Source organism: Pezoporus flaviventris, unplaced genomic scaffold (genome assembly GCF_033815535.1).
Source record: "Pezoporus flaviventris isolate CSIRO_AGI_PZ_B2104156 unplaced genomic scaffold, CSIRO_AGI_Pfla_v1 ptg000889l, whole genome shotgun sequence".
NCBI lineage: Eukaryota > Metazoa > Chordata > Aves > Psittaciformes > Psittacidae > Pezoporus > Pezoporus flaviventris.
This window is the reverse complement of record NW_026893434.1, coordinates 52849-79326: the sequence shown is the minus strand read 5'-3', so window position 1 is coordinate 79326 and position 26478 is coordinate 52849. Positions and strand designations below refer to the sequence as shown.

At 54.8% G+C, this 26478-nt stretch overlaps 3 protein-coding genes across 3 annotated transcripts; 1 reads left to right on the top strand and 2 right to left on the bottom strand.

The window, feature by feature from the left end:
• Positions 1-459: 459 nt before the first annotated feature.
• On the bottom strand, positions 460-13943 carry CLIP3 (CAP-Gly domain containing linker protein 3; the record flags this gene model as incomplete). Its single annotated transcript, XM_061444455.1, has 6 exons — positions 13805-13943; positions 11018-11157; positions 4630-4723; positions 4389-4550; positions 2297-2415; positions 460-696 (listed from the first exon to the last, which is right to left on the bottom strand). Coding segments are annotated over exons 1-6 (891 nt in total), but the record flags the coding sequence as incomplete, so codon positions are not given.
• Positions 9300-10033, top strand: LOC133264614 (uncharacterized). Its single transcript, XM_061444448.1, is given in 3 exon segments — positions 9300-9329; positions 9656-9742; positions 9953-10033. Coding segments are annotated over 3 exon segments (198 nt in total).
• Positions 13944-20806: 6863 nt separating the features above from the next.
• POLR2I (RNA polymerase II subunit I) lies at positions 20807-26307 on the bottom strand. Its single transcript, XM_061444451.1, has 6 exons — positions 26234-26307; positions 22208-22262; positions 21971-22044; positions 21609-21683; positions 21007-21058; positions 20807-20922 (listed from the first exon to the last, which is right to left on the bottom strand). Exons 1-6 carry the CDS (start codon positions 26305-26307, stop codon positions 20860-20862), a joined length of 393 nt encoding a protein of 130 aa, XP_061300435.1. The 3' UTR covers positions 20807-20859.
• Positions 26308-26478: the final 171 nt, after the last annotated feature.

Here is a 26478-nt window from a genome sequence, read left to right as displayed (position 1 = left end):
TCCCCATACCCCACACCCCCCCATACCCCATACCCCATATGACCCCATACCCCACACCCCATACCCCCACACCCCCCATACCCCATATCCACACCCCACACCCCATACCCCACACCCCCCACCCCATACCCCACACCCCCCATACCCCATACCCCATATGACCCATACCCCACACCCCATACCCCACACCCCCCATACCCCACACCCCCCATACCCCACACCCCCCATACCCCACACCCCCCATACCCCACACCCCACACCCCCCATACCCCACACCCCCCATACCCCATATCCCACACCCCACACCCCCCATACCCCATATCCCACACCCCACACCCCCCATACCCCATATCCCATACCCCCCATACCCCACACCCCATATGACCCATACCCCACACCCCACACCCCACACCCCACACCCCATACCCCATCCCCCCACCCCCCCGCTGCCCCTCTCACCTTCCCCCCCTGCAGCCTCACTCTGTCCCCCAGCTGCATGCCGAGGCAGAGCAGGACGCTGTTCCCGGGCAGGTTGTCGTAGTTGGGCAGGGTGACCCTGGGCAGGCTGCAGCTCAGCGGCACCGCTTCCTCCAGCAGCCGCCGCAGCTCCCGGGCCACCAGCGCCGCCTCCGCCTTGTCCAGGGCCATGTCCGTGGGGTCCGGCACCACCTCCGCCGCCACCTGACCCTTGCTGTTCTGTGGGGCAAGGGGGACGGGGAGGGCTGGGGGGGCTATGGGGGGGCTATGGGGGGCTATGGGGGGGCTATGGGTGCTATGGGGGGGCTATGGGGAGCCTATGGGGGGCTATGGGGGGGCTATGGGGAGCCTATGGGGGGGCTATGGGGGGCTATGGGGAGCCTATGGGGGGGCTATGGGGGGGCTATGGGGGGGCTATGGGGGGGCTATGGGGAGCCTATGGGGGGGCTATGGGGGGGGCTATGGGGGGCTATGGGGGGGCTATGGGGGGGCTATGGGGGGCTATGGGGGGGCTATGGGGGGGCTATGGGGAGCCTATGGGGGGCTATGGGGGGGCTATGGGGGGCTATGGGGGGGCTATGGGGGGGCTATGGGGGGCTATGGGGGGCTATGGGGGGGCTATGGGGGGGCTATGGGGAGCCTATGGGGGGGCTATGGGGGGCTATGGGGGGGCTATGGGGGGCTATGGGGGGGGCTATGGGGGGGCTATGGGGGGCTATGGGGAGCCTATGGGGGGCTATGGGGGGGCTATGGGGAGCCTATGGGGGGGCTATGGGGGGGGCTATGGGGGGGCTATGGGGAGCCTATGGGGGGCTATGGGGGGGCTATGGGGGGGCTATGGGGGGCTATGGGGAGCCTATGGGGGGGCTATGGGGGGCCTATGGGTGCTGTGGGGACTGGGAGGCTATGGGGAGCCTATGGGGAGCCTATGGGTGCTATGGGGAGCCTATGGGTGCTGTGGCGACTGGGGGGACTGGGAGCCTATGGGGAGCCTATGGGGAGCCTATCCCCTATAGCCCCCTATAGTACCTATATTCCCTACAGCCCCCTGTAGCCCCCATATCCCCTATAGCTCTTATAGCCCTATAGCCCCCCATAGTCCCCATATCCCCTATAGCTCTTATAGCCCTATCACCCCCCATAGTCCCCATATCCCCTATAGCCCCTATAGCTCTTACAGCCCTATCGCCCCCCATAGTCCCCATATCCCCTATAGCCCCTACAGCTCTTATAGCCCTATCGCCTCCCATAGTCCCCATATCCCCTATAGCCCTTATAGCCCTATCGCCCCCCATAGTCCCCATATTGCCTATAGCCCCAATAGCTCTTATAGCCCTATAGCCCCCTATAGTTCTTATAGCCCTATCACCCCCCATAGTCCCCATATTGCCTATAGCCCCTATAGCTCTTATAGCCCTATAACCCCCTATAGCTCTTATAGCCCTACCGCCCCCATAGTCCCCATATCCCCTATATCCCCCATATCCCCATCGCCCCCATAGTCCCCATATCCCCTATATCCCCCATATCCCCATCACCCCCATAGTCCCCACATCCCCTATATCCCCCATATCCCCATTGCCCCCATAGTCCCCATATCCCCTATATCCCCCATATCCCCATATCCCCATATCCCCTATATCCCCCATATCCCCATCGCCCCATAGTCCCCACATCCCCTATATCCCCCATATCCCCATTGCCCCCATAGTCCCCATATCCCCTATATCCCCCATATCCCCATATCCCCATATCCCCTATAGCCCCCCATATCCCCATCGCCCCCCATACCCCCCTGTCCCCCCGGAGCGCCCCATACCCGCATGGCGGGGTCCGCGCCGTGCTCCAGGAGGCAGCGCACGGCGCCCAGGCAGAGGTTGGAGGCGGCGATGTGCAGCGCGGTGCCGTGGCTGAAGTCACTGCAGGTGGAGTGCAGGACTGGGGGGGAAAGGGGCACGGGGACCCCCGGCCTCAGCCCGTGGGGGAACCCCAAGGGGCTCACCCCATGGTATCAACCCTAGGGAGCCCCATGGCATCACCCCATGGCATCACCCCATGGCATCACCCCAATGGGAGCCCCATGGCATCACCCCATGGTATCAACCCTAGGGAGCCCCATGGCATCACCCCAATGTCCTCTATGGGAGCCCCATGGCATCACCCCAATGTCCTCTATGGAGCCCCATGGCATCACCTCATGGTATCACCCCTAGGGAGCCCCATGGCATCACCCCTAGGGGAGCCCCATGGCATCACCCCATGGCATCAACCCTAGGGAGCCCCATGGCATCACCCCATGGTATCAACCCCTAGGGAGCCCCATGGCATCACCCCATGGCATCACCCCTAGGGAGCCCCATGGCATCACCTCTATGGGAGCCCCATGGCATCACCCCATGGCATCACCCCAATGGGAGCCCCCATGGCATCACCCCATGGCATCACCCCTAGGGAGCCCCATGGAATCACCCCAATGGAGCCCCATGGAATCACCCCAATGGGAGCCCCATGGCATCACCTCATGGCATCACCCCTAGGGAGCCCCATGGAATCACCCCAATGGGAGCCCCATGGCATCACCCCATGGCATCAACCCCTAGGGGAGCCCCATGGCATCACCCCATGGCATCACCCCTAGGGGAGCCCCATGGCATCACCCCTATGGGAGCCCCCTGGCATCACCCCTAGGGGACCCCCATGGCATCACCTCATGGCATCAACCCTAGGGAGCCCCATGGCATCACCCCAATGGGAGCCCCCCGGCATCACCCCATGGCATCATCCCTAGGGGAACCCCATGGCATCTCCCCAATGCGCTCACCCCTAGGGGACCCCCATGGCATCACCCCATGGCATCACCCCTAGGGAAGCCCCATGGCATCACCCCATGGCATCACCCCCTAGGGGAGCCCCATGGCATCACCCCAATGGGAGCCCCATGGCATCACCCCTATGTCCTCTATGGGAGTCCCATGGCATCACTCCAATGTCCTCTATGGGAGCCCCATGGAATCACCCCAATGTGCTCACCCCAATGGGAGCCCCACGGCATCACCCCTATGGGACCCCCATGGCATCACCCCAATGTGCTCACCCCTAGAGGAGCCCCATGGCATCACCCCAATGTGCCCTATGGGAGCCCCATGGCATCACCCCAATGTGCACACCCCTATGGGACCCCCATGGCATCACCCCAATGTGCTCACCCCTATGAGACCCCCATGGCATCACCCCAGTGTGCATTATGGGAGTCCCATGGCATCACCCCAATGTGCTCACCCCTAGGGGAGCCCCATGGCATCACCCCAATGTTCCCTATGGGACCCCCATGGCATCACCTCAATGTCTCCTATGGGAACCCCATGGCATCACCCCAATGTCCCCTAGGGGAGCCCCATGGCATCACCCCAATGTGCACACCCCTATGGGACCCCCATGGCATCACCCCAATGTCCCCTATGGGACCCCCATGGCATCACCTCAATGTCTCCTATGGGAACCCCATGGCATCACCCCAATGTGCCCTATGGGACCCCCATGGCATCACCCCAGTGTGCCCTATGGGAGCCCCATGGCATCACCCCAGTGTGCCCTATGGGAGCCCCATGGCATCACCCCAATGTGCACACCCCTATGGGACCCCCATGGCATCACCCCAATGTCCTCACCCCCACGGGACCCCCACGGCCTGTGCCCACGGTGGCACCCCAATGTCCTTATCCCCTGGAGCCCCCCATCTCTTGTCCCCATTGCACCCAATGTCCTCATCCCCTGTGGGACCCCCATGTCCTCTCCCCACGGACCCCAACGTCCTTATCCCTTGGGGACCCCCACGGCCTGCCCCTTGAGGACCCCAAATGCCCTGTCCCCATTGCACCCCACGCCCTGCCCCATGGACCCCCTGCCCTCACCTCGGGGCGCTGCTGCCCGCAGCAGGGTGCGGATGAGCTCGGGGACGTCGAAGTAGGCGGCGTAGTGCAGGGCGTTCATGTGGGTCCAGCGGCTGCGCAGCGTCACGTCGCCCCCCAGCGCCAGCAGCCGCGTGGACAGGCGGACGGCGGCCGCGGGGTCCCCTATGGGGAGATGTGGGGCTGTGGGGTACTGGGCTATGGGGCTGTGGGGTACGGGGCTATGGGGCACAGGGACACGTACCCACGCCGTGGGCCCCGGCCTTGCAGGCGTAGTGCAGGAGCGTCATGTCCGTCAGGCCGTCACGGTCGTTCACGTGGCAGCCGCGGCGCAGGATCTGACCCGTTAACAAGTACACGTTGGTTACACACCAGTTACACGTTGGTTACACACCAGTTACACACTGGTTACACACCGGTTACACACCAGTTACACGTTGGTTACACACCAGTTACACACTGGTTACACACCGGTTACACACCAGTTACACGTCGGTTACACACCAGTTACACACTGGTTACACACCAGTTACACACTGGTTACACACCGGTTACACACCAGTTACACACTGGTTACACACCGGTTACACACCAGTTACACACTGGTTACACACCAGTTACACACTGGTTACACACCGGTTACACACCAGTTACACGTCGGTTACACACCGGTTACACACCAGTTACACGTCGGTTACACATCAGTTACACACCAGTTAAACATCAGTTACACATCCGTTACACACCAGTTACACATCAGTTACACACTGGTTACACACCGGTTACACACCAGTTACACGTCGGTTACACACCGGTTACACACTGGTTACACACCGGTTACACACCAGTTACACGTCGGTTACACACCCAGTTACACACTGGTTACACACCGGTTACACACCCAGTTACACGTCGGTTACACACCAGTTACACACTGGTTGTTTACACACTGGTTCACACCAGTTACACGTCGGTTACAACCGGTTACACACTGGTTACACACCGGTTACACACCAGTTACACACCAGTTACACATCACTTACACACCAGTTACACATCAGTTACACATCCGTTACACACCAGTTACACATCGGTTACACATCAGTTACACATCAGTTACACACCGGTTACACATCAGTTACACACTGGTTTACACATCTGTTACACACTGGTTACACATACACACTGGTTACACATCAGTTACACACTGGTTACACATCGGTTACACACCTGTTATACATCAGTTATACACTGGTTACACATCAGTTACACACTGGTTACACATCAGTTACACACTGGTTACACATCAGTTACACACTGGTTACACATCAGTTATACACTGGTTACACATCAGTTACACACTGGTTACACATCAGTTACACATCCGTTACACACCAGTTACACATCGGTTACACACCAGTTAGACATCAGTTATACACTGGTTACACATCAGTTACACACTGGTTACACATCAGTTATACACTGGTTACACATCGGTTACACACCAGTTAGACATCAGTTATACACTGGTTACACATCAGTTACACACTGGTTACACATCAGTTATACACTGGTTACACATCAGTTACACACTGGTTACACATCAGTTACACACTGGTTACACATCAGTTATACACTGGTTACACATCAGTTACACACTGGTTACACATCAGTTATACACTGGTTACACATCAGTTATACACTGGTTACACACCAGTTACACATCAGTTACACATCGGTTACACACTGGTTACACATCAGTTACACATCTGTTACACACTGGTTACACATCAGTTACACACTGGTTACACATCAGTTACACATCAGTTACACACTGGTTACACATCAGTTACACATCAGTTACACACTGGTTACACATCAGTTACACACTGGTTACACATCAGTTACACACTGGTTACACACCAGTTACACATCAGTTACACACTGGTTACACACCGGTTACACATCAGTTACGCACCGGTTACACATCAGTTACATGTCGGTTACACACCGGTTACACACCGGTTACACATCAGTTACACACTGGTTACACATCGGTTACACATCAGTTACACATCAGTTACACATCCATTACACACCGGTTACACATCGGTTACACACCGGTTACACACTGGTTACACATCAGTTACACACTGGTTACACACCGTTACACATCAGTTACACACCAGTTACACACTGGTTACACATCAGTTACACATCAGTTACACACAGTTACACATCAGTTACACATCGGTTACACACTGGTTACACACCGGTTACACATCAGTTACACATCGGTTACACACTGGTTACACACCGGTTACACATCAGTTACACATCAGTTACACACTGGTTACACACTGGTTACACATCTGTTGCACACCAGTTACACACCAGTTACATATCAGTTACACACCGGTTACACACCAGTTACACACCAGTTACACACTGGTTACACATCAGTTACACATCAGTTACACACCAGTTACACACCAGTTACACATCAGTTACACATCAGTTACACACCGGTTACACATCCGTTATACACCGGTTACACATCAGTTACACATCAGTTACACACCAGTTACACACCGGTTACACACCGGTTACACACCGGTTACACATCAGTTACACATCAGTTACACATCAGTTACACACCGGTTACACATCCGTTATACACCGGTTACACATCGGTTACACACTGGTTACACATCAGTTACACATCAGTTACACATTAGTTACACACTGGTTACACATCCGTTACACACCAGTTACACATCAATTACACACTGGTTACACACTGGTTACACATCTGTTACACACTGGTTACACATCAGTTACACACTGGTTACACACCGGTTACACATCAGTTACACACTGGTTACACACCAGTTACACACCAGTTACACATCGATTACACACCCGTTACACCACAGTTACATCCCAGTTACACACCCGTTACACATCAGTTACACATCAGTTACATACTCCACACCAGTTACACATCAGTTACACCACAGTTACATCCCAGTTACATACTACACACCAGTTACACCACAATAACACCCCAGTAAGACACCACACACCAGTTACACCCTAGTTACGCACCAGCAGATACCAGTTACACACCAGATACACCCCAGTTACACACTACACAGCAGTTACACACCAGTTACACCCTAAGTACACACTAGGACACACCAGTTACACATAGGTACAACAGCTGTAACACCAGTTACACACCAGTTACACACCAGTACAAGCACTACATAGCAGTTACATACTAATTACACGGCAGTTACACCTCAAGTAGAAACCAGTACACCAGTTACACACCAGTACAACAGTTACACAGCAGTTACACACCAGTACAACTATCACACCAGTTACACAGCACTATAACACCAGTTACACACAGGTACAACAGCTGTAACACAGTTACACAGCAGTACCACAGCTATCACACCAGTTACACACCAGTACAACTATAACACCAGTCACACACCAGTTACACACCAGTACAACTATAACACCAGTTACACACAGGTACAACAACTGTGACACCAGTTACACATAGGTACAACAGCTATAACACCAGTTACACACCAGTTACACACCAATACAACTGTAACACCAGTTACACATAGGTACCACAACTGTAACACCAGTTACACACCAGTACAACTGTAACACCAGTTACACACAGGTACAACAGCTGTAACACCAGTTACACATAGGTACAACAGCTATAACACCAGTTACACCCCAGTCACACCCCAGTTGCACACCAGTTACACAACTATACCACCAGTTACACCCCAGTTACACAACTATAACACCAGTTACACCCCAGTTACACAACTATAACACCAGTTACACACCAGTTGCACACCAGTTGCACAACAGTACCACAGCTATAACCAGTTACACCCCAGTTACACAACTATAACACCAGTTACACACCAGTTGTACACCAGTTACACACCAGTTGCACACCAGTACCAGCTATAACCAGTTACACACCAGTTACACCCCAGTTACACAACTATAACACCAGTTACACACCAGTTGCACACCAGTTACACAGCAGTACCACAGCTATAACCAGTTACACACCAGTTACACACCAGTTACACCCCAGTTACACCCCAGTTGCACACCAGTACTACAGCTATAACCAGTTACACACCAGTTACACACCAGTTACACACCAGTTACACACCAGTACTACAGCTATAACCAGTTACACACCAGTTACACACGTTGCACACCAGTTGCACAGCAGTACCACAGCTATAACCAGTTACACACCAGTTACACCCCAGTTACACAACTATAACACCAGTTACACACCAGTTACACCCCAGTTACACCCCAGTTGCACACCAGTACTACAGCTATAACCAGTTACACACCAGTTACACACCAGTTACACACCAGTTACACCCCAGTTACACCCCAGTTGCACACCAGTACTACAGCTATAACCAGTTACACACCAGTTACACACCAGTTACACACCAGTACTACAGCTATAACCAGTTACACACCAGTTACACACCAGTTACACACCAGTTGCACACCAGTACTACAGCTATAACCAGTTACACACCAGTTACACACCAGTTGCACACCAGTTGCACAGCAGTACCACAGCTATAACCAGTTACACACCAGTTACACACGTTGCACACCAGTTGCACAGCAGTACCACAGCTATAACCAGTTACACACCAGTTACACCCCAGTTACACAACTATAACACCAGTTACACACCAGCTGCACACCAGTTGCACAGCAGTACCACAGCTATAACCAGTTACACACCAGTTACACACCAGTACCACAGGTATAACCAGTTACAGACCAGTTACACCCCAGTCACACCCCAGTTGCACACCAGTTACACCACTTATGCACCAGTTCCACACCAATTACCCACCAGTACACCAGTCACCCCCAGGGGAACCCCATAGCACCCTGACCTCCTGACACCTCATAGCACCCTGTCTCCCCATAGCACCCCACTGCACCCTGCCCCCCACAGGACCCCAAAGACCCTGCCCCCATAGCACCTCGCAGCCCCCGGCCCCCCACAGCACCCCATAGCCCCATCCCCCATAGCACCTCGCAGCCCCGTCCCCCACAGCACCCCACAGAACCCTGTCCCCCATAGCCCCTCCCTGCACCCTGTCCCCCATAGCCCCCCACAGAACCCTGTCCCACATAGCCCCCCAGCACCCTGACCCCCATAGCCCCGTCCTCCATAGCCCCGTGTCCCCCATAGCCCCACACAAAACCCTGTCCCCCACAGCACCCCATAGCCCCCTGTCCCCCACAGCACCTCGCAGCCCCCTGTCCCCCACAGCACCCCATAGCCCCCTGTCCCCCACAGCACCTCGCAGCCCCCTGTCCCCCATAGCACCCCATAGCCCCCTGTCCCCCATAGCCCCCCAAAGAACCCTGACCCCCATAGCACCCCACAGAACCCTGTCCCCCATGGCATCCTATAGAACCCTGTCCCCCATAGCACCCCACAGAACCCTGTCCCGAATAGCCCCCCACAGAACCCTGTCCCCCATAGCACTTCGCAGCCCCCTGTCCCCCACAGCACTCCACAGAACCCCATCCCCCACAGCACCCCATAGCCCCTGTCCCCCCACAGCACCCCATAGCATCCTGTCCCCCATAGCACCTCGCAGCCCCCCATCCCCCATAGCCCCCCATAGCCCCCCACAAAACCCCATCCCCCACAGTACCCCATAGCCCCCTGTCCCCCACAGCCCCCCACAGAACCCTGTCCCCCATAGCCCCCACAGAACCCTGACCCCCATAGCCCCCCCCAGCACCCTGACCCCCATAGCCCCCCACAGAACCCTGTCCTCCATAGCCCCCCCAGCACCCTGACCCCCATAGCCCCCTATCCTCCATAGCCCCCCACAGACCCCTGTCCCCCATAGCCCCCCCCAGCTCCCTGTCCCCCATAGCCCCCCACAGAACCCTGTCCCCCATAGCCCCCCCCAGCTCCCTGTCCCCCATTGCCCCCCCCAGCACCCTGACCCCCATAGCCCCGTGCTCCATAGCACCCCATAGCCCCGTGTCCCCCATAGCCCCCCACAAAACCCTGTCCGCCACAGCACCCCATAGCCCCTGTCCCCCATAGCACCTCACAGTCCCCTGTCCCCCACAGCACCCCATAGCCCCTGTCCCACATAGCCCCCAGAGAACCTGTCCCCCATAGCACCCCACAGAACCCCATCCCCCATAGCCCCCCAGAGAAACCTGTCCCCCATAGCACCCCATAGCCCCCGTCCCCCATAGCACCTCACAGTCCCCTGTCCCCCACAGCACCCCATAGCCCCCTGTCCCACATAGCCCCCCAGAGAAACCTGTCCCCCATAGCACCTCGCAGAACCCTGTCCCCCATAGCCCCCCCCAGCACCCTGACCCCCATAGCCCCCCACAGAAACCTGTCCCCCATAGCACCCCATAGCATCCTCTCCCCCATAGCGCCCCCCAGCACCCTGACCCCCATAGCCCCCCCCAGCACCCCTGTCCCCCATAGCACCCCATAGCATCCTCTCCCCCATAGCGCCCCCCAGCACCCTGACCCCCATAGCCCCCCCCAGCACCTCGTTGCCGATGAGGTCCACGTTGTGCTGCACCTGGGGCACCCACTGGCGCAGGATGGCGAAGAGCTGCGGCACCGTGGTGCTGGGGTCCAGCAGGATCTCCCGGCACGCAGCATCGTTGGGGTCGAAGAACGTGAAGGCTGGGGGGGGTACAGGGGGGACACACATAAGGGGGGGGGTATTGGGATACAAGAGGGAATAGAGGGGGTGCCCCACGGTGCTCAACCCCATAGCAGCCATCAGAGAATCCCCACATGGGACCCCATAAGGGTCCTTTGCCATGGGGGGGAGTTTCTGTCCCTATGGGAGGACACCCCACGGTGCTCAACCCCATAGCAGCCATCAGAGAATCCCCACATGGGACCCCATAGGGGTCCTTTGCCATGGGGGGGGGGAGTTTCTGTCCCTATGGGAGGACATCCCACGGTGCTCAACCCCATAGCAGCCATCAGAGAATCCCCACATGGGACCCCATAGGGGTCCTTTGCCATGGGGGGGGAGTTTCTGTCCCTATGGGAGGACATCCCACGGTGCTCAACCCCATAGCAGCCATCAGAGAATCCCCACATGGGACCCCATAGGGGTCCTTTGCCATGGGGGGGGGTGTTTCTGTCCCTATGGGAGGACACCCCACGGTGCTCAACCCCATAGCAGCCATCAGAGAATCCCCACTGGCAGCCCTATAGGGGTCCCTTTGCCATAGGGGGGGTGGTCTCTGTCCCCATTGAGCCCCGTTGTGTCTATGGGGGGGCTCCGGTCCATAGTGTCTATGGGGGGGGTCCCTGTCCCCGTTAGGCCCCATTCAGACCCCATTCACCCCATGGGGGGGGTCCCTGTCCCCACTGAACCCCATTATGTCTATGGTGGAGGGGTCCCTGTCCCCATTAGTCCCCATTCAGACCCCATTCACCCCATGGGGGGGTCCCTGTGCCCATTAGTCCCCATTCAGACCCCATTCACCCCATGGGGGGGTCCCTGTCCCCATTAGTCCCATTCAGGCCCCATTCACCCCATGGGGGGGTCCCTGTCCCCACTGAACCCCATTATGTCTATGGCGGAGGGGTCCCTGTCCCCATTAGTCCCCATTCAGGCCCCATTCACCCCATGGGGGGGTCCCTGTCCCCATTAGTCCCCATTCAGGCCCCATTCACCCCATGGGGGGGGGTCCCTGTCCCCACTGAACCCCATTATGTCTATGGTGGAGGGGTCCCTGTCCCCATTAGTCCCCATTCAGACCCCATTCACCCCATGGGGGGGTCCCTGTGCCCATTAGTCCCCATTCAGACCCCATTCACCCCATGGGGGGTCCCTGTCCCCATTAGTCCCCATTCAGGCCCCATTCACCCCATGGGGGGGGTCCCTGTCCCCACTGAACCCCATTATGTCTATGGTGGAGGGGTCCCTGTCCCCATTAGGCCCCATTCAGACCCCATTCACCCCATGGGGGGGTCCCTGTCCCCATTAGTCCCCATTCAGACCCCATTCACCCCATGGGGGGGTCCCTGTCCCCATTAGTCCCCATTCAGGCCCCATTCACCCCATGGGGGGGGTCCCTGTCCCCACTGAACCCCATTATGTCTATGGTGGAGGGGTCCCTGTCCCCATTAGTCCCCATTCAGGCCCCATTTACCCCATGGGGGGGTCCCTGTCCCCATTAGTCCCCATTCAGGCCCCATTCACCCCATGGGGGGGGTCCCTGTCCCCACTGAACCCCATTATGTCTATGGTGGAGGGGTCCCTGTCCCCATTAGTCCCCATTCAGACCCCATTCACCCCATGGGGGGGTCCCTGTGCCCATTAGTCCCCATTCAGACCCCATTCACCCCATGGGGGGGTCCCTGTCCCCATTAGTCCCCATTCAGGCCCCATTCACCCCATGGGGGGGGTCCCTGTCCCCACTGAACCCCATTATGTCTATGGTGGAGGGGTCCCTGTCCCCATTAGGCCCCATTCAGACCCCATTCACCCCATGGGGGGGTCCCTGTCCCCATTAGTCCCCATTCAGACCCCATTCACCCCATGGGGGGGTCCCTGTCCCCATTAGTCCCCATTCAGGCCCCATTCACCCCATGGGGGGTGATCCTGTCCCCACTGAACCCCATTATGTCTATGGTGGGGGGGTCCCTGTCCATATTAGGCCCCATTCAGACCCCATTCACCCCATGGGGGGGTCGCTGTCCCCATTAGGCCCCATTCAGGCCCCATTTACCCCATGGGGGGGGTCCCTGTCCCCATTATGTCAATGGGGGGGTGTCCCTGTCCCCGTTAGTTCCCATTGAGGCCCCATTCACCCCATGGGGGGGGTCCCTGTCCCCATAGTGTCTATGGTTGGGGGGTCCCTGTCCCCATTAGGCCCCATTCAGACCCCATTCACCCCATGGGGGGGTCCCTGTCCCCATTAGGCCCCATTCAGGCCCCATTCACCCCATGGGGGGGGTCCCTGTCCCCACTGAACCCCATTATGTCTATGGTGGAGGGGTCCCTGTCCCCGTTAGGCCCCATTCAGACCCCATTCACCCCATGGGGGGGGTCCCTGTCCCCACTGAACCCCATAGTGTCTATGGTGGAGGGGTCCCTGTCCCCATTAGTCCCCATTCAGGCCCCATTCACCCCATGGGGGGGTCCCTGTCCCCATTAGTCCCCATTCAGGCCCCATTCACCCCATGGGGGGGTCCCTGTCCCCATTAGTCCCCATTCAGGCCCCATTCTCCCCATGGGGGGGTCCCTGTCCCCATTAGGCCCCATTCAGGCCCCATTCACCCCATAGGGACGGGGGTGTTTCCTCACCGTAGTCCTTGGGCAGCGGCGCGGGCGCTGCCGGGTGCACCACGGGCCTCTTGCGGCGCTGCCCGGGGGGGTCCCCGGGGGGGGTCGCCGCTGTCTCCGCGTCCCCCCCGTCCCCGTCCCCCCCGCGCTCCCTCGTCATGGCGGCGGCCTCTGAGGAGAACCGGGAGGGAGGGAGGGGAGCGGAAGCGGGATGGGGCGAACCATTGTGGTGGGGGGGGGGGTGGACACACACACACACACACACAGGACATAGCGGGGGGGTGGGTGAGGTAGGGGGGTTCAGTCTCGGTTCATCCAATTTAATCTAATTATTTAATTCGATTTAATTAATTTAAGTTAATTTAATCGCGGGGGAGTTTTGGGGGTGGGGGTGGTGGGGGGTCTCGGCCCCCCCCCCCCCTCCGGAATCGGTACCTGCCGGAGACGAGGCCGGGCGGATGGGAGCAGCGCAGAGCGCATGCGCGGATGTAGAGGGGAGGGGCTTGGTGGGGAGGGGAGGGGCGGGGCTTGGTGGGGAGGGGCGGGGCTACGGGGGGACGGGGCTATGGGGGGGTATGGGGATATAGGGGATGGGTTATGGGGCTGTAGGGGATGGGTTATGGGGATATAGGGGATGGGTTATGGGGCTGTAAGGGATGGGTTATGGGGCTGTAGGAGATGGGTTATGGGGATATAGGGGATGGGTTATGGGGATATAGGGGGTGGGTTATGGGGATATAGGGGATGGGTTATGGGGCTGTAAGGGATGGGTTATGGGGATATAGGGGATGGGTTATGGGGCTGTAGGGGATGGGTTATGGGGCTGTAGGGGATGGGTTATGGGGATATAGGGGATGGGTTATGGGGATATAGGGGGTGGGTTATGGGGCTATAGGGGATGGGTTATGGGGATATAGGGGATGGGTTATGGGGCTGTAAGGGATGGGTTATGGGGATATAGGGGATGGGTTATGGGGCTGTAGGGGGATGGGTTATGGGGCTGTAGGGGATGGGTTATGGGGATATAGGGGATGGGTTATGGGGATATAGGGGGTGGGTTATGGGGCTATAGGGGATGGGTTATGGGGATATAGGGGATGGGTTATGGGGCTGTAAGGGATGGGTTATGGGGATATAGGGGATGGGTTATGGGGATATAGGGGGTGGGTTATGGGGATATAGGGGATGGGTTATGGGGATATAGGGGATGGGTTATGGGGCTGTAGGGGATGGGTTATGGGGATATAGGGGATGGGTTATGGGGCTATAGGGGATGGGTTATGGGGCTATAGGGGATGGGTTATGGGGATATAGGGGATGGGTTATGGGGCTGTAAGGGATGGGTTATGGGGATATAGGGGATGGGTTATGGGGATATAGGGGATGGGTTACGGGGCTGTAGGGGATGGGTTATGGGGATATAGGGGATGGGTTATGGGGATATAGGGGATGGGTTATGGGGCTGTAGGGGATGGGTTATGGGGCTATAGGGGATGGGTTATGGGGCTGTAAGGGATGGGTTATGGGGCTGTAGGAGATGGGTTATGGGGATATAGGGGATGGGTTATGGGGATATAGGGGGTGGGTTATGGGGCTATAGGGGATGGGTTATGGGGATATAGGGGATGGGTTATGGGGCTGTAAGGGATGGGTTATGGGGATATAGGGGATGGGTTATGGGGATATAGGGGATGGGTTATGGGGCTGTAGGGGATGGGTTATGGGGATATAGGGGATGGGTTATGGGGCTATAGGGGATGGGTTATGGGGATGTAGGGGATGGGTTATGGGGCTATAGGGGATGGGTTACGGGGCTGTAGGGGATGGGTTATGGGGATATAGGGGATGGGTTATGGGGATATAGGGGATGGGTTATGGGGCTGTAAGGGATGGGTTATGGGGATATAGGGGATGGGTTATGGGGCTGTAGGGGATGGGTTATGGGGATATAGGGGATGGGTTATGGGGCTGTAAGGGATGGGTTATGGGGATATAGGGGATGGGTTATGGGGCTGTAGGGGATGGGTTATGGGGATATAGGGGATGGGTTACGGGGCTGTAGGGGATGGGTTATGGGGCTATAGGGGATGGGTTATGGGGCTGTAGGGGATGGGTTATGGGGCTATAGGGGATGGGTTACGGGGCTGTAGGGGATGGGTTATGGGGCTGTAGGGGATGGGTTATGGGGCTATAGGGAATGGGTTATGGGGCTGTAAGGGATGGGTTATGGGGCTATAGGGGATGGGTTATGGGGCTGTAAGGGATGGGTTATGGGGCTGTAGGAGATGGGTTATGGGGCTGTAGGGGATGGGTTATGGGGATATAGGGGATGGGTTATGGGGCTGTAGGGGATGGGTTATGGGGATATAGGGGATGGGTTATGGGGCTATAGGGGATGGGTTATGGGGCTGTAAGGGATGGGTTATGGGGCTGTAGGAGATGGGTTATGGGGATATAGGGGATGGGTTATGGGGCTGTAGGAGATGGGTTATGGGGATATAGGGGATGGGTTATGGGGCTGTAGGAGATGGGTTATGGGGATATAGGGGATGGGTTATGGGGCTATAGGGGATGGGTTATGGGGATATAGGGGATGGGTTATGGGGCTGTAGGGGATGGGTTATGGGGCTATAGGGGATGGGTTACGGGGCTGTAGGGGATGGGTTATGGGGCTGTAGGGGATGGGTTATGGGGCTATAGGGAATGGGTTATGGGGCTGTAAGGGATGGGTTATGGGGCTATAGGGGATGGGTTATGGGGCTGTAAGGGATGGGTTATGGGGCTGTAGGAGATGGGTTATGGGGCTGTAGGGGATGGGTTATGGGGATATAGGGGATGGGTTATGGGGCTGTAGGGGATGGGTTATGGGGATATAGGGGATGGGTTATGGGGCTATAGGGGATGGGTTATGGGGCTGTAAGGGATGGGTTATGGGGCTGTAGGAGATGGGTTATGGGGATATAGGGGATGGGTTATGGGGCTGTAGGAGATGGGTTATGGGGATATAGGGGATGGGTTATGGGGCTGTAGGAGATGGGTTATGGGGATATAGGGGATGGGTTATGGGGCTGTAAGGGATGGGTTATGGGGATATAGGGGATGGGTTATGGGGATATAGGGGGTGGGTTATGGGGATATAGGGGATGGGTTATGGGGATATAGGGGATGGGTTATGGGGCTGTAGGGGATGGGTTATGGGGGATATAGGGGATGGGTTATGGGGCTATAGGGGATGGGTTATGGGGCTGTAAGGGATGGGTTATGGGGCTGTAGGGGATGGGTTATGGGGATATAGGGGATGGGTTATGGGGCTGTAGGGGATGGGTTATGGGGCTATAGGGGATGGGTTACGGGGCTGTAGGGGATGGGTTATGGGGATATAGGGGATGGGTTACGGGGCTGTAGGGGATGGGTTATGGGGCTATAGGGAATGGGTTATGGGGCTGTAAGGGATGGGTTATGGGGATATAGGGGATGGGTTATGGGGCTGTAGGGGATGGGTTATGGGGATATAGGGGATGGGTTATGGGGCTATAGGGGATGGGTTATGGGGCTGTAAGGGATGGGTTATGGGGATATAGGGGATGGGTTATGGGGCTGTAGGGGATGGGTTATGGGGCTGTAAGGGATGGGTTATGGGGATATAGGGGATGGGTTATGGGGCTGTAGGGGATGGGTTATGGGGATATAGGGAATGGGTTATGGGGCTGTAAGGGATGGGTTATGGGGATATAGGGGATGGGTTATGGGGATATAGGGGATGGGTTATGGGGATATAGGGGATGGGTTATGGGGCTGTAAGGGATGGGTTATGGGGATATAGGGGGTGGGTTATGGGGATATAGGGGGTGGTGTATGGGGTCTATAGGGGATGGAGTAGGGGCGCCATAGGGGACAATGTACGGAGTCCACAGGGGCTGTGGGATACCAGCGCTATGGGGCTCCTCCGGGACCGTTTTGGACCATTTTGGACCATTCCAGGACCGTTTTGGACCATTCTGGACCATTCCAGGACCGTTTTGGACCATTCTGGACCATTCCAGGACCGTTTTGGACCATTCCAGGACCATTCTGGACCATTCCAGGACCATTTTGGACCATTTTGGACCATTTTGGACCACTCCAGGACCGTTTTGGACCATTCCAGGACCGTTTTGGACCATTCTGGACCATTCCAGGACCATTTTGGACCATTCCAGGACCGTTTTGGACCATTCTGGACCATTCCAGGACCGTTTTGGACCATTCCAGGACCATTCTGGACCATTCCAGGACCATTTTGGACCATTTTGGACCATTTTGGACCATTCCAGGACCATTCTGAACCATTCTGGACCATTCCAGGACCGTTTTGGACCATTCCAGGACCGTTTTGGACCATTCCAGGACCGTTTTGGACCATTCTGGACCATTTTGGACCATGCCAGGACCATTTTGGACCATTCCAGGACCATTTTGGACCATTCTGGACCGTTTTGGACCATTCCAGGACCGTTTTGGACCATTCTGGACCATTTTGGACCATTCCAGGACCGTTTTGGACCATTCTGGACCATTTTAGACCATTCCAGGACCATTTTGGACCATTCTGGACCATTCCAGGACCGTTTTGGACCATTCCAGGACCATTCTGAACCATTCTGGACCATTCCAGGACCGTTTTGGACCATTCCAGGACCGTTTTGGACCATTCCAGGACCGTTTTGGACCATTCTGGACCATTTTGGACCATGCCAGGACCATTTTGGACCATGCCAGGACCATTTTGGACCATTCCAGGACCATTTTGGACCATTCTGGACCGTTTTGGACCATTCCAGGACCGTTTTGGACCATTCTGGACCATTTTGGACCATTCCAGGACCGTTTTGGACCATTCCAGGACCATTTTGGACCATTCCAGGACCGTTTTGGACCATTCTGGACCATTTTGGACCATTCCAGGACCGTTTTGGACCATTCCAGGACCATTTTGGACCATTCCAGGACCATTTTGGACCATTCCAGGACCATTCTGGACCATTTTGGACCATTCCAGGACCATTCTGGACCATTTTGGACCATTCCAGGACCATTCTGGACCATTTTGGACCATTCCAGGACCATTCTGGACCATTTTGGACCATTCCAGGACCATTCTGGACCATTTTGGACCATTCCAGGACCATTTTGTACCATTCTGGACCATTCCAGGACCGTTTTGGACCATTCCAGGACCATTTTGTACCATTCCAGGACCGTTTTGTACCATTCCAGGACCATTTTGGACCATTCTGGACCATTTTGGACCATTCCAGGACCGTTTTGGACCATTCCAGGACCATTTTGGACCATTTTGGACCATTCCAGGACCATTTTGGACCATTCCAGGACCATTCTGGACCATTCCAGGACCATTTTGGACCATTCTTTACCATTCCAGGACCGTTTTGGACCATTTGGGGCTCTTTCAGACCATTTTAAACCCTTCCAGGACTGGAATCCCACTGGGATTCCAGCCCCATATCCACAGCGGAGAGCTTGGGTGGGATAACCCTGGGAATTCTCCATTTTTGAACCATTTTTTGGGGGGGATTTTAGGGAATTCTCCATGTTTGAACCATTTTGGGGGGATTTTAGGGAATTCTCCAACTTTGAACCATTTTTGGGGGGATTTTAGGGAATTCTCCATTTTTTAACCATTTTTGGGGGGATTTTAGGGAATTCTCCAACTTTGAACCATTTTTGGGGTGGAATTTTAGGGAATTCTCCATTTTTGGACCCTTTTTGGGGGGGGATTTTAGGGAATTCTCCAACTTTGAAACATTTTGGGGGGGATTTTAGGGAATTCTCCATTTTTGAACCATTTTGGGGGGGATTTCAGGGAATTCTCCATGTTTGAACCATTTTGGGGGGGATTTTAGGGAATTCTCCAACTTTGAACCATTTTTGGGGTGGAATTTTAGGGAATTCTCCATTTTTGGACCGTTTTTGGGGGGATTTTAGGGAATTCTCCAACTTTGAAACATTTTGGGGGGGATTTTAGGGAATTCTCCAACTCTGACCCATTTTTGAGGAGGATTTTAGGGAATTCTCCATCTTTGAACCATTTTTGGGGGGGATTTTAGGGAATTCTCTATTTTTGGGGGGGATTTCAGGGAATTCTCCAACTTTGAACCATTTTTGGGGGGATTTTAGGGAATTCTCCATTTTTGAACCATTTTTGGGGAGGGATTTTAGGGAATTCTCAATTTTTGAACCATTTTTGGGGGGATTTTAGGGAATTCTCCATTTTTTAACCATTTTGGGGGGGATTTTAGGGAATTCTCCAACTTTGAACCATTTTTGGGGTGGAATTTTAGGGAATTCTCCATTTTTGGACCGTTTTTGGGGGGATTTTAGGGAATTCTCCAACTTTGAAACATTTTGGGGGGGATTTTAGGGAATTCTCCATTTTTGGACCGTTTTTGGGGGGGATTTTAGGGAATTCTCCATGTTTGAACCATTTTTGGGGGGATTTTAGGGAATTCTCCATTTTTGAACCATTTTGGGGGGGATTTTAGGGAATTCTCCAACTCTGACCCATTTTTGAGGAGGATTTTAGGGAATTCTCCATTTTTGAACCATTTTTGGGGAGGGATTTTAGGGAATTCTCCATTTTTGGGGGGGATTTTAGGGAATTCTCCATTTTTGGGGGGGATTTTAGGGAATTCTCCATTTTTGGGGGGGGATTTTAGGGAATTCTCCATTTTTGGGGGGGATTTTAGGGAATTCTCCAACTCAGACCCATTTTGGGCAGCGCCGGAGGGCTGGGCTGGGCTGAACCTTGATCCCGCCCGGATCCCAGCCCCACATCCAGGGATGCATTTGGTCCCCAGTGGCACATTTGGGGGTACCAGGGCTGTGATTTGGGCCCCAATACCCCCCCCACCCCATAACCACCCGCACCCCATAACCACGAGCACCCTTTTTTGCCCAGAATAGCCATTATTGTCACCAAAACAACACCCAGGGTGTGTGGGGGGGTGTTGTTACCCTGGTGGGGGGCACTGGGACAGGAGGTTTTGGGGTGACAGCCCCCACTGGGGGGTTTGGGGTCACTCGGTCCAGCGGTGGCCGCAGTGGGGCGCGGTGCAGACGTAGTAGAGCCTCATGGCATCCTATGGGGGGACACAAAGGGGTTATGGGGGGGGGTAAAGGGGGGGATATGGGGATAGTTTGGGGGGGTCGGGGGGGGGCCTCACCTCAGCTCTGGCGCTGTGGGACTGGAAGAAAACAGCTTCTTTGTGGCCGCACCTATGGGGGGGGCATAAATGGGATGGGAGGGGGGCATTGAGGGGATGGGGGGCAGCAAGGAGGGGGGAATAAAAGGGGATGGGGAGGCATAAAGGGGATGGGGGGCATCAAGGGGATGGGGGGGACAATGGGGATTGGGGGGCAGAAAGGGGATGGGGGGGCAGAAAGGGGATGGGGGGGCATTAAGGGGACAGGGGGTCACAAAGGGGATGGGGGGGCAGTAAGGGGATGGGAGGCAATAAGGGGATGTGGGGGCAGAAAGGGGATGGGGGGGCAGAAAGGGGATGGGGGGGCAGAAAGGGGAGGGGGGTCAGAAAGGGGACGGGGGGGCAGAAAGGGGATGGTGGGGCATTAAGGGGATGGGGGGGCATTAAGGGGGATGGGGGGGCAGAAAGGGGACAGGGGGTCACAAAGGGGATGGTGGGGCATTAAGGGGATAGGGGGGGCAGTAAGAGGATGGGGGTGCATTAAGAGGATGGGGGGGCATTAAGGGGATGGGGGGGTCCCCAACACCCCCGTTGTGTGGGGGGGGCCCCCGATGTGCCCTCACTTCTGGCAGGGGTGATCCTCAGTGCGGGGCAATGTGGGGTCCTGCGACACGTCCGCGATGATCTGGGTGAGCTCACTGCAAGGGGGGGGGGAATTACCTCATCAATGACTTAATTAACTAATTAGCATATTAATTAGCATCCATTCAGTCCCTCTCATTTACATGCTGGCTTATTGTCCCCCTCCCCTGCCTCAATCCCCCTCCTCCATTGCCCCAATTACCATCCTAACGCCCCTCATTAAGGACCCATTCATGCCATTAACCCCCAACAACTCACCCCTATTAATTACCCCCATTAATTGCCCCCCCTCATCACTTCATCATTAAGGAGCCCCAATTAAGGAGCTCCTTAATGAACTTACTCCACTTCATGGGTGATCTTGTTCACGTAGATGCAGCTGTTGTCAGCCTCTTGCTGGTAGTCACAGTTGCGGCACTGGGGGCAAAGGGATGGGGGGCACAAACCCTATAAGGTTCTATAGGGGGGGGTTATCCCATTATGACACCGGGACTGGTCCCTATAACCCCCCCCCCATTGCTATATGGATCTAGGGGGGCTGCTGCATCCCATTGGGGTCAGTATGGGGGGGGGCACTTACAGCGTAGAGCAGGATCCGGTTCTCCTTGTCCTCCTTGGGGTACAGCATGTTGTTGCTTGGGGGGGGAAAAGGGGGGTTATATGGGGGGGATATAGGATATATGGGGGCAAAAGGGGGTATAGAAGGTATATAGGGGTGTATATGGGATATATGGGGGCAAAAGGGGGTATAGAAGGTAAATAGGGGTGTATATAGGCATATATGGGGGCAAAAGGGGGTATAGAAGGTAAATAGGGGTGTATATGGGATATATGGAGGCAAAAGGGGGTACAGAAGGTAAATAGGGGTATATATGGGGGCAAAAGGGGGTATAGAAGGTATATAGGGGTGTATATGGGATATATGGGGGCAAAAAGGGGTATAGAAGGTATATAGGGGTGTATATGGGGTATATAGGCATCTATGGGGGCAAAAGGGGGTGTAGAAGGTATTTAGGGGTGTATATGGGGGTGTATATGGGGGCATATAGGCATATATGGGGGCACAAGGGGGTATAGAAGGTATATAGGATGTATATAGAGTGTATATGGGGGTATATAGGTGTATATGGGGGCACAAGGGGGTATATAGGTGTATATGGGGGCACAAGGGGGTATAGAAGGTATATAGGAGGCATATAGGATGTATATAAGGTCTATATGGAGACTATATAGGTGCATATGGGGGATAAGGGGGCATAGAAAGTATATAGGAGTATCTAAGGTGTATATAGGGTGTATATGAGGGGTATACAGGCATATATGGGGGCATAAGGGGGTACAGGAGGTATATAGGGGGTATGTAGTGATATATAGGAGGTATATGGGAGGATATTGGGGGTATAGTGGGGTATATAGGCGTATATGAGGGTACATTGTGGGCACACAGGCATATATAGGAATATAGGGGTGTACATAGGGGGTATATAGCAGTACAAGAAACATATATGGGGGTATATATGGGGTACATAGAGCTATGCACGGGTATATGGGAGTATATATGAAACACATGGGGTATATAGGAAGTATATACAGGTAAAGGGAGGTATAGGAGAGATATATGGGGTATATATGGCACGTATAGGGGTGCATAAGGGAGGTGTGGTGGTATATGGACTGTGTACAGGGAGTATATAGGGGTATATAAGGTGAAAGAGGGGTTTATAGGGGTACATAGTGAGTATATAACGAAGAGATAAGGGACACACAATGTGTATGTAAGAGGTCTATAGAACACGTATAGGGTACAAATAGGGTACATGCAGGGTACATATAGAGCACATATAGGGTACAAATAGGGTACATACAGGGTACATACAAAGCACATATAGGGTACAAATAAAGCACATACAAGGTACAGATAGGGAACATATAGACGACATATAGGGCACATATACGGTACATATAAAGTACATATAGGGTGCATTTAGAGCACATATAAAGCACATATAGGGTACATATAGGGCATATATAGGGCAGATACAGGGCAGATATAGGGTACATATAGGGCACGTATACGGCACATATAGGGCACATATAGAGCACATACAGAGCAGATATAGGGCACATATAGGGCAGATACAGGACACATATAGAGCACATATAGGGCAGATATAGGGCACGTATAGAGCACACATAGAGCACATAGGGCAGATATAGGGCACATATAGGGCACATACAGAGCACATATAGGGCACACATAGGGCAGATATAGGGCACGTATAGAGCATATATAGGGCACACATAGGGCACGTACAGGGCACATATAGGGCACATACAGGGCACATATAAGGCACATATAGGGCACGTATAGAGCACATATAGGGCACATATAGGGCACGTATAGAGCACACATAGGGCACACATAGGGCACACATAGGGCACACACAGGGCACATATAGGGCACACATAGAGCACGCATAGGGCACGCACAGTGCACACATAGGGCACGCATAGGGCACACATATGGCACACATAGGGCACGCATAGGGCACGCATAGGGCACATACAGGGCACACAAAGGGCACACATACGTTACATATAGGGCACACATAGAGCACACATAGGGCACACAGAGCACGCATAGAGCACATATAGGGCACACATAGGGCACGCATAGGGCACACATAGACCACGCATAGAGCACATATAGGGCACATATAGGGCACATACAGAGTACATATAGGGCACACATAGGGCACACATAGGGCACATATAAGGCACACATAGGGCACACACAGGGCACATATAGGGCACATATAAGGCACACATAGGCACACATAGGGCACATATAGGGCACACACAGGGCACACATAGGGCACACATAGGCACACATAGGGCACATATACGGCACACATAGGGCACATATAGGGCACACATAGGGCACACATAGGGCACACATAGGGCACACATAAGGCACACATAGGGCACACATAGGGCACACATAGGGCACATATAGGGCACACATAGGGCACACACAGGGCACACACAGGGCACACATAGAGCACGCATAGGGCACGCACAGTGCACACATAGGGCACGCATAGGGCACACATATGGCACACATAGGGCACGCATAGGGCACGCATAGGGCACATACAGGGCACACAAAGGGCACACATACGTTACATATAGGGCACACATAGAGCACACATAGGGCACACAGAGCACGCATAGAGCACATATAGGGCACACATAGGGCACGCATAGGGCACACATAGACCACGCATAGAGCACATATAGGGCACATATAGGGCACATACAGAGCACATATAGGGCACACATAGGGCACACATAGGGCACATATAAGGCACACATAGGGCACACACAGGGCACATATAGGGCACACACAGGGCACATATAGGGCACCCATAGGGCACCCATAGGGCACACATAGGGCACATATAGGGCACATAGGGCACACATACGGCACACATAGGGCACATATAGGGCACACAAAGGGCACACATACATTACATAAAGGGCACGCATAGGGCACACATAGACCACACATAGGGCACACATAGAGCACGCATAGAGCACATATAGGGCACACATAGACCACACATAGGGCACGCATAGGGCACACATAGGGCACGCATAGAGCACATATAGGGCACACATAGGGCACACATAGGGCACACATAGGGCACATATAAGGCACACATAGGGCACACATAGGGCACATATAGGGCACACATAGGGCACATATAGGGCACACATAGGGCACACATAGGGCACACATAGGGCACACATAGGGCACACATAGGGCACACATAGGGCACACATAGGGCACATATAAGGCACACATAGGGCACATATAAGGCACACACAGGGCACATATAGGGCACACATAGGGCACATATAGGGCACACATAGGGCATACATAGGTCACATATAGGGCACACATAGGGCACATATAAGGCACACATAGGGCACGCATAGAGCACATATAAGGCACACATAGGGCACATATAAGGCACACACAGGGCACATATAGGGCACACATAGGGCACACATAGGGCATACATAGGGCACATATAGGGCACACATAGGGCACACATAGGGCACATATAGGGCACGCATAGGGCACATATAGGGCACACATAGGGCACATATAGGGCACACATAGGGCACATATAAGGCACACATAGGGCACACACAGGGCACATATAGGGCACACATAGGGCACACATAGGGCACATATAGGGCACGCATAGGGCACGCATAGGGCACATATAGGGCACACATAGGGCACACATAGGGCACACATAGGGCATACATAGGGCACATATAGGGCACACATAGGGCACACATAGGGCACACATAGGGCACATATAAGGCACACATAGGGCACATATAAGGCACACATAGGGCACACACAGGGCACATATAGGGCACACATAGGGCACACATAGGGCACACATAGGGCACATATAGGGCACATATAAGGCACACATAGGGCACACACAGGGCACATATAGGGCACACATAGGGCACATATAGGGCACATATAGGGCACGCATGGGCTCTATGGGGCTCCCCTCACCACTCCTGACAGAACCGGATCCCCACGAAGCCCGGCTCGTAGGCCCCGTCCGTCTCCATGGCTGCCCCGCGCATGCGCACAGCCCCGCCCCTTCCCCCTCTCCCTATTGGCTCTTCCCCACCGGGTGGGCGGTGCCTCTCTCTCTCTCTCCCCCTCCATTGGCTACCCGCGGCGCACCGCCAGCTCCCATTGGCTGTTCGGCCCAAAGGCGGGCCGAAGCTTCCAGAAGGCGCTGAGGGGAAGGA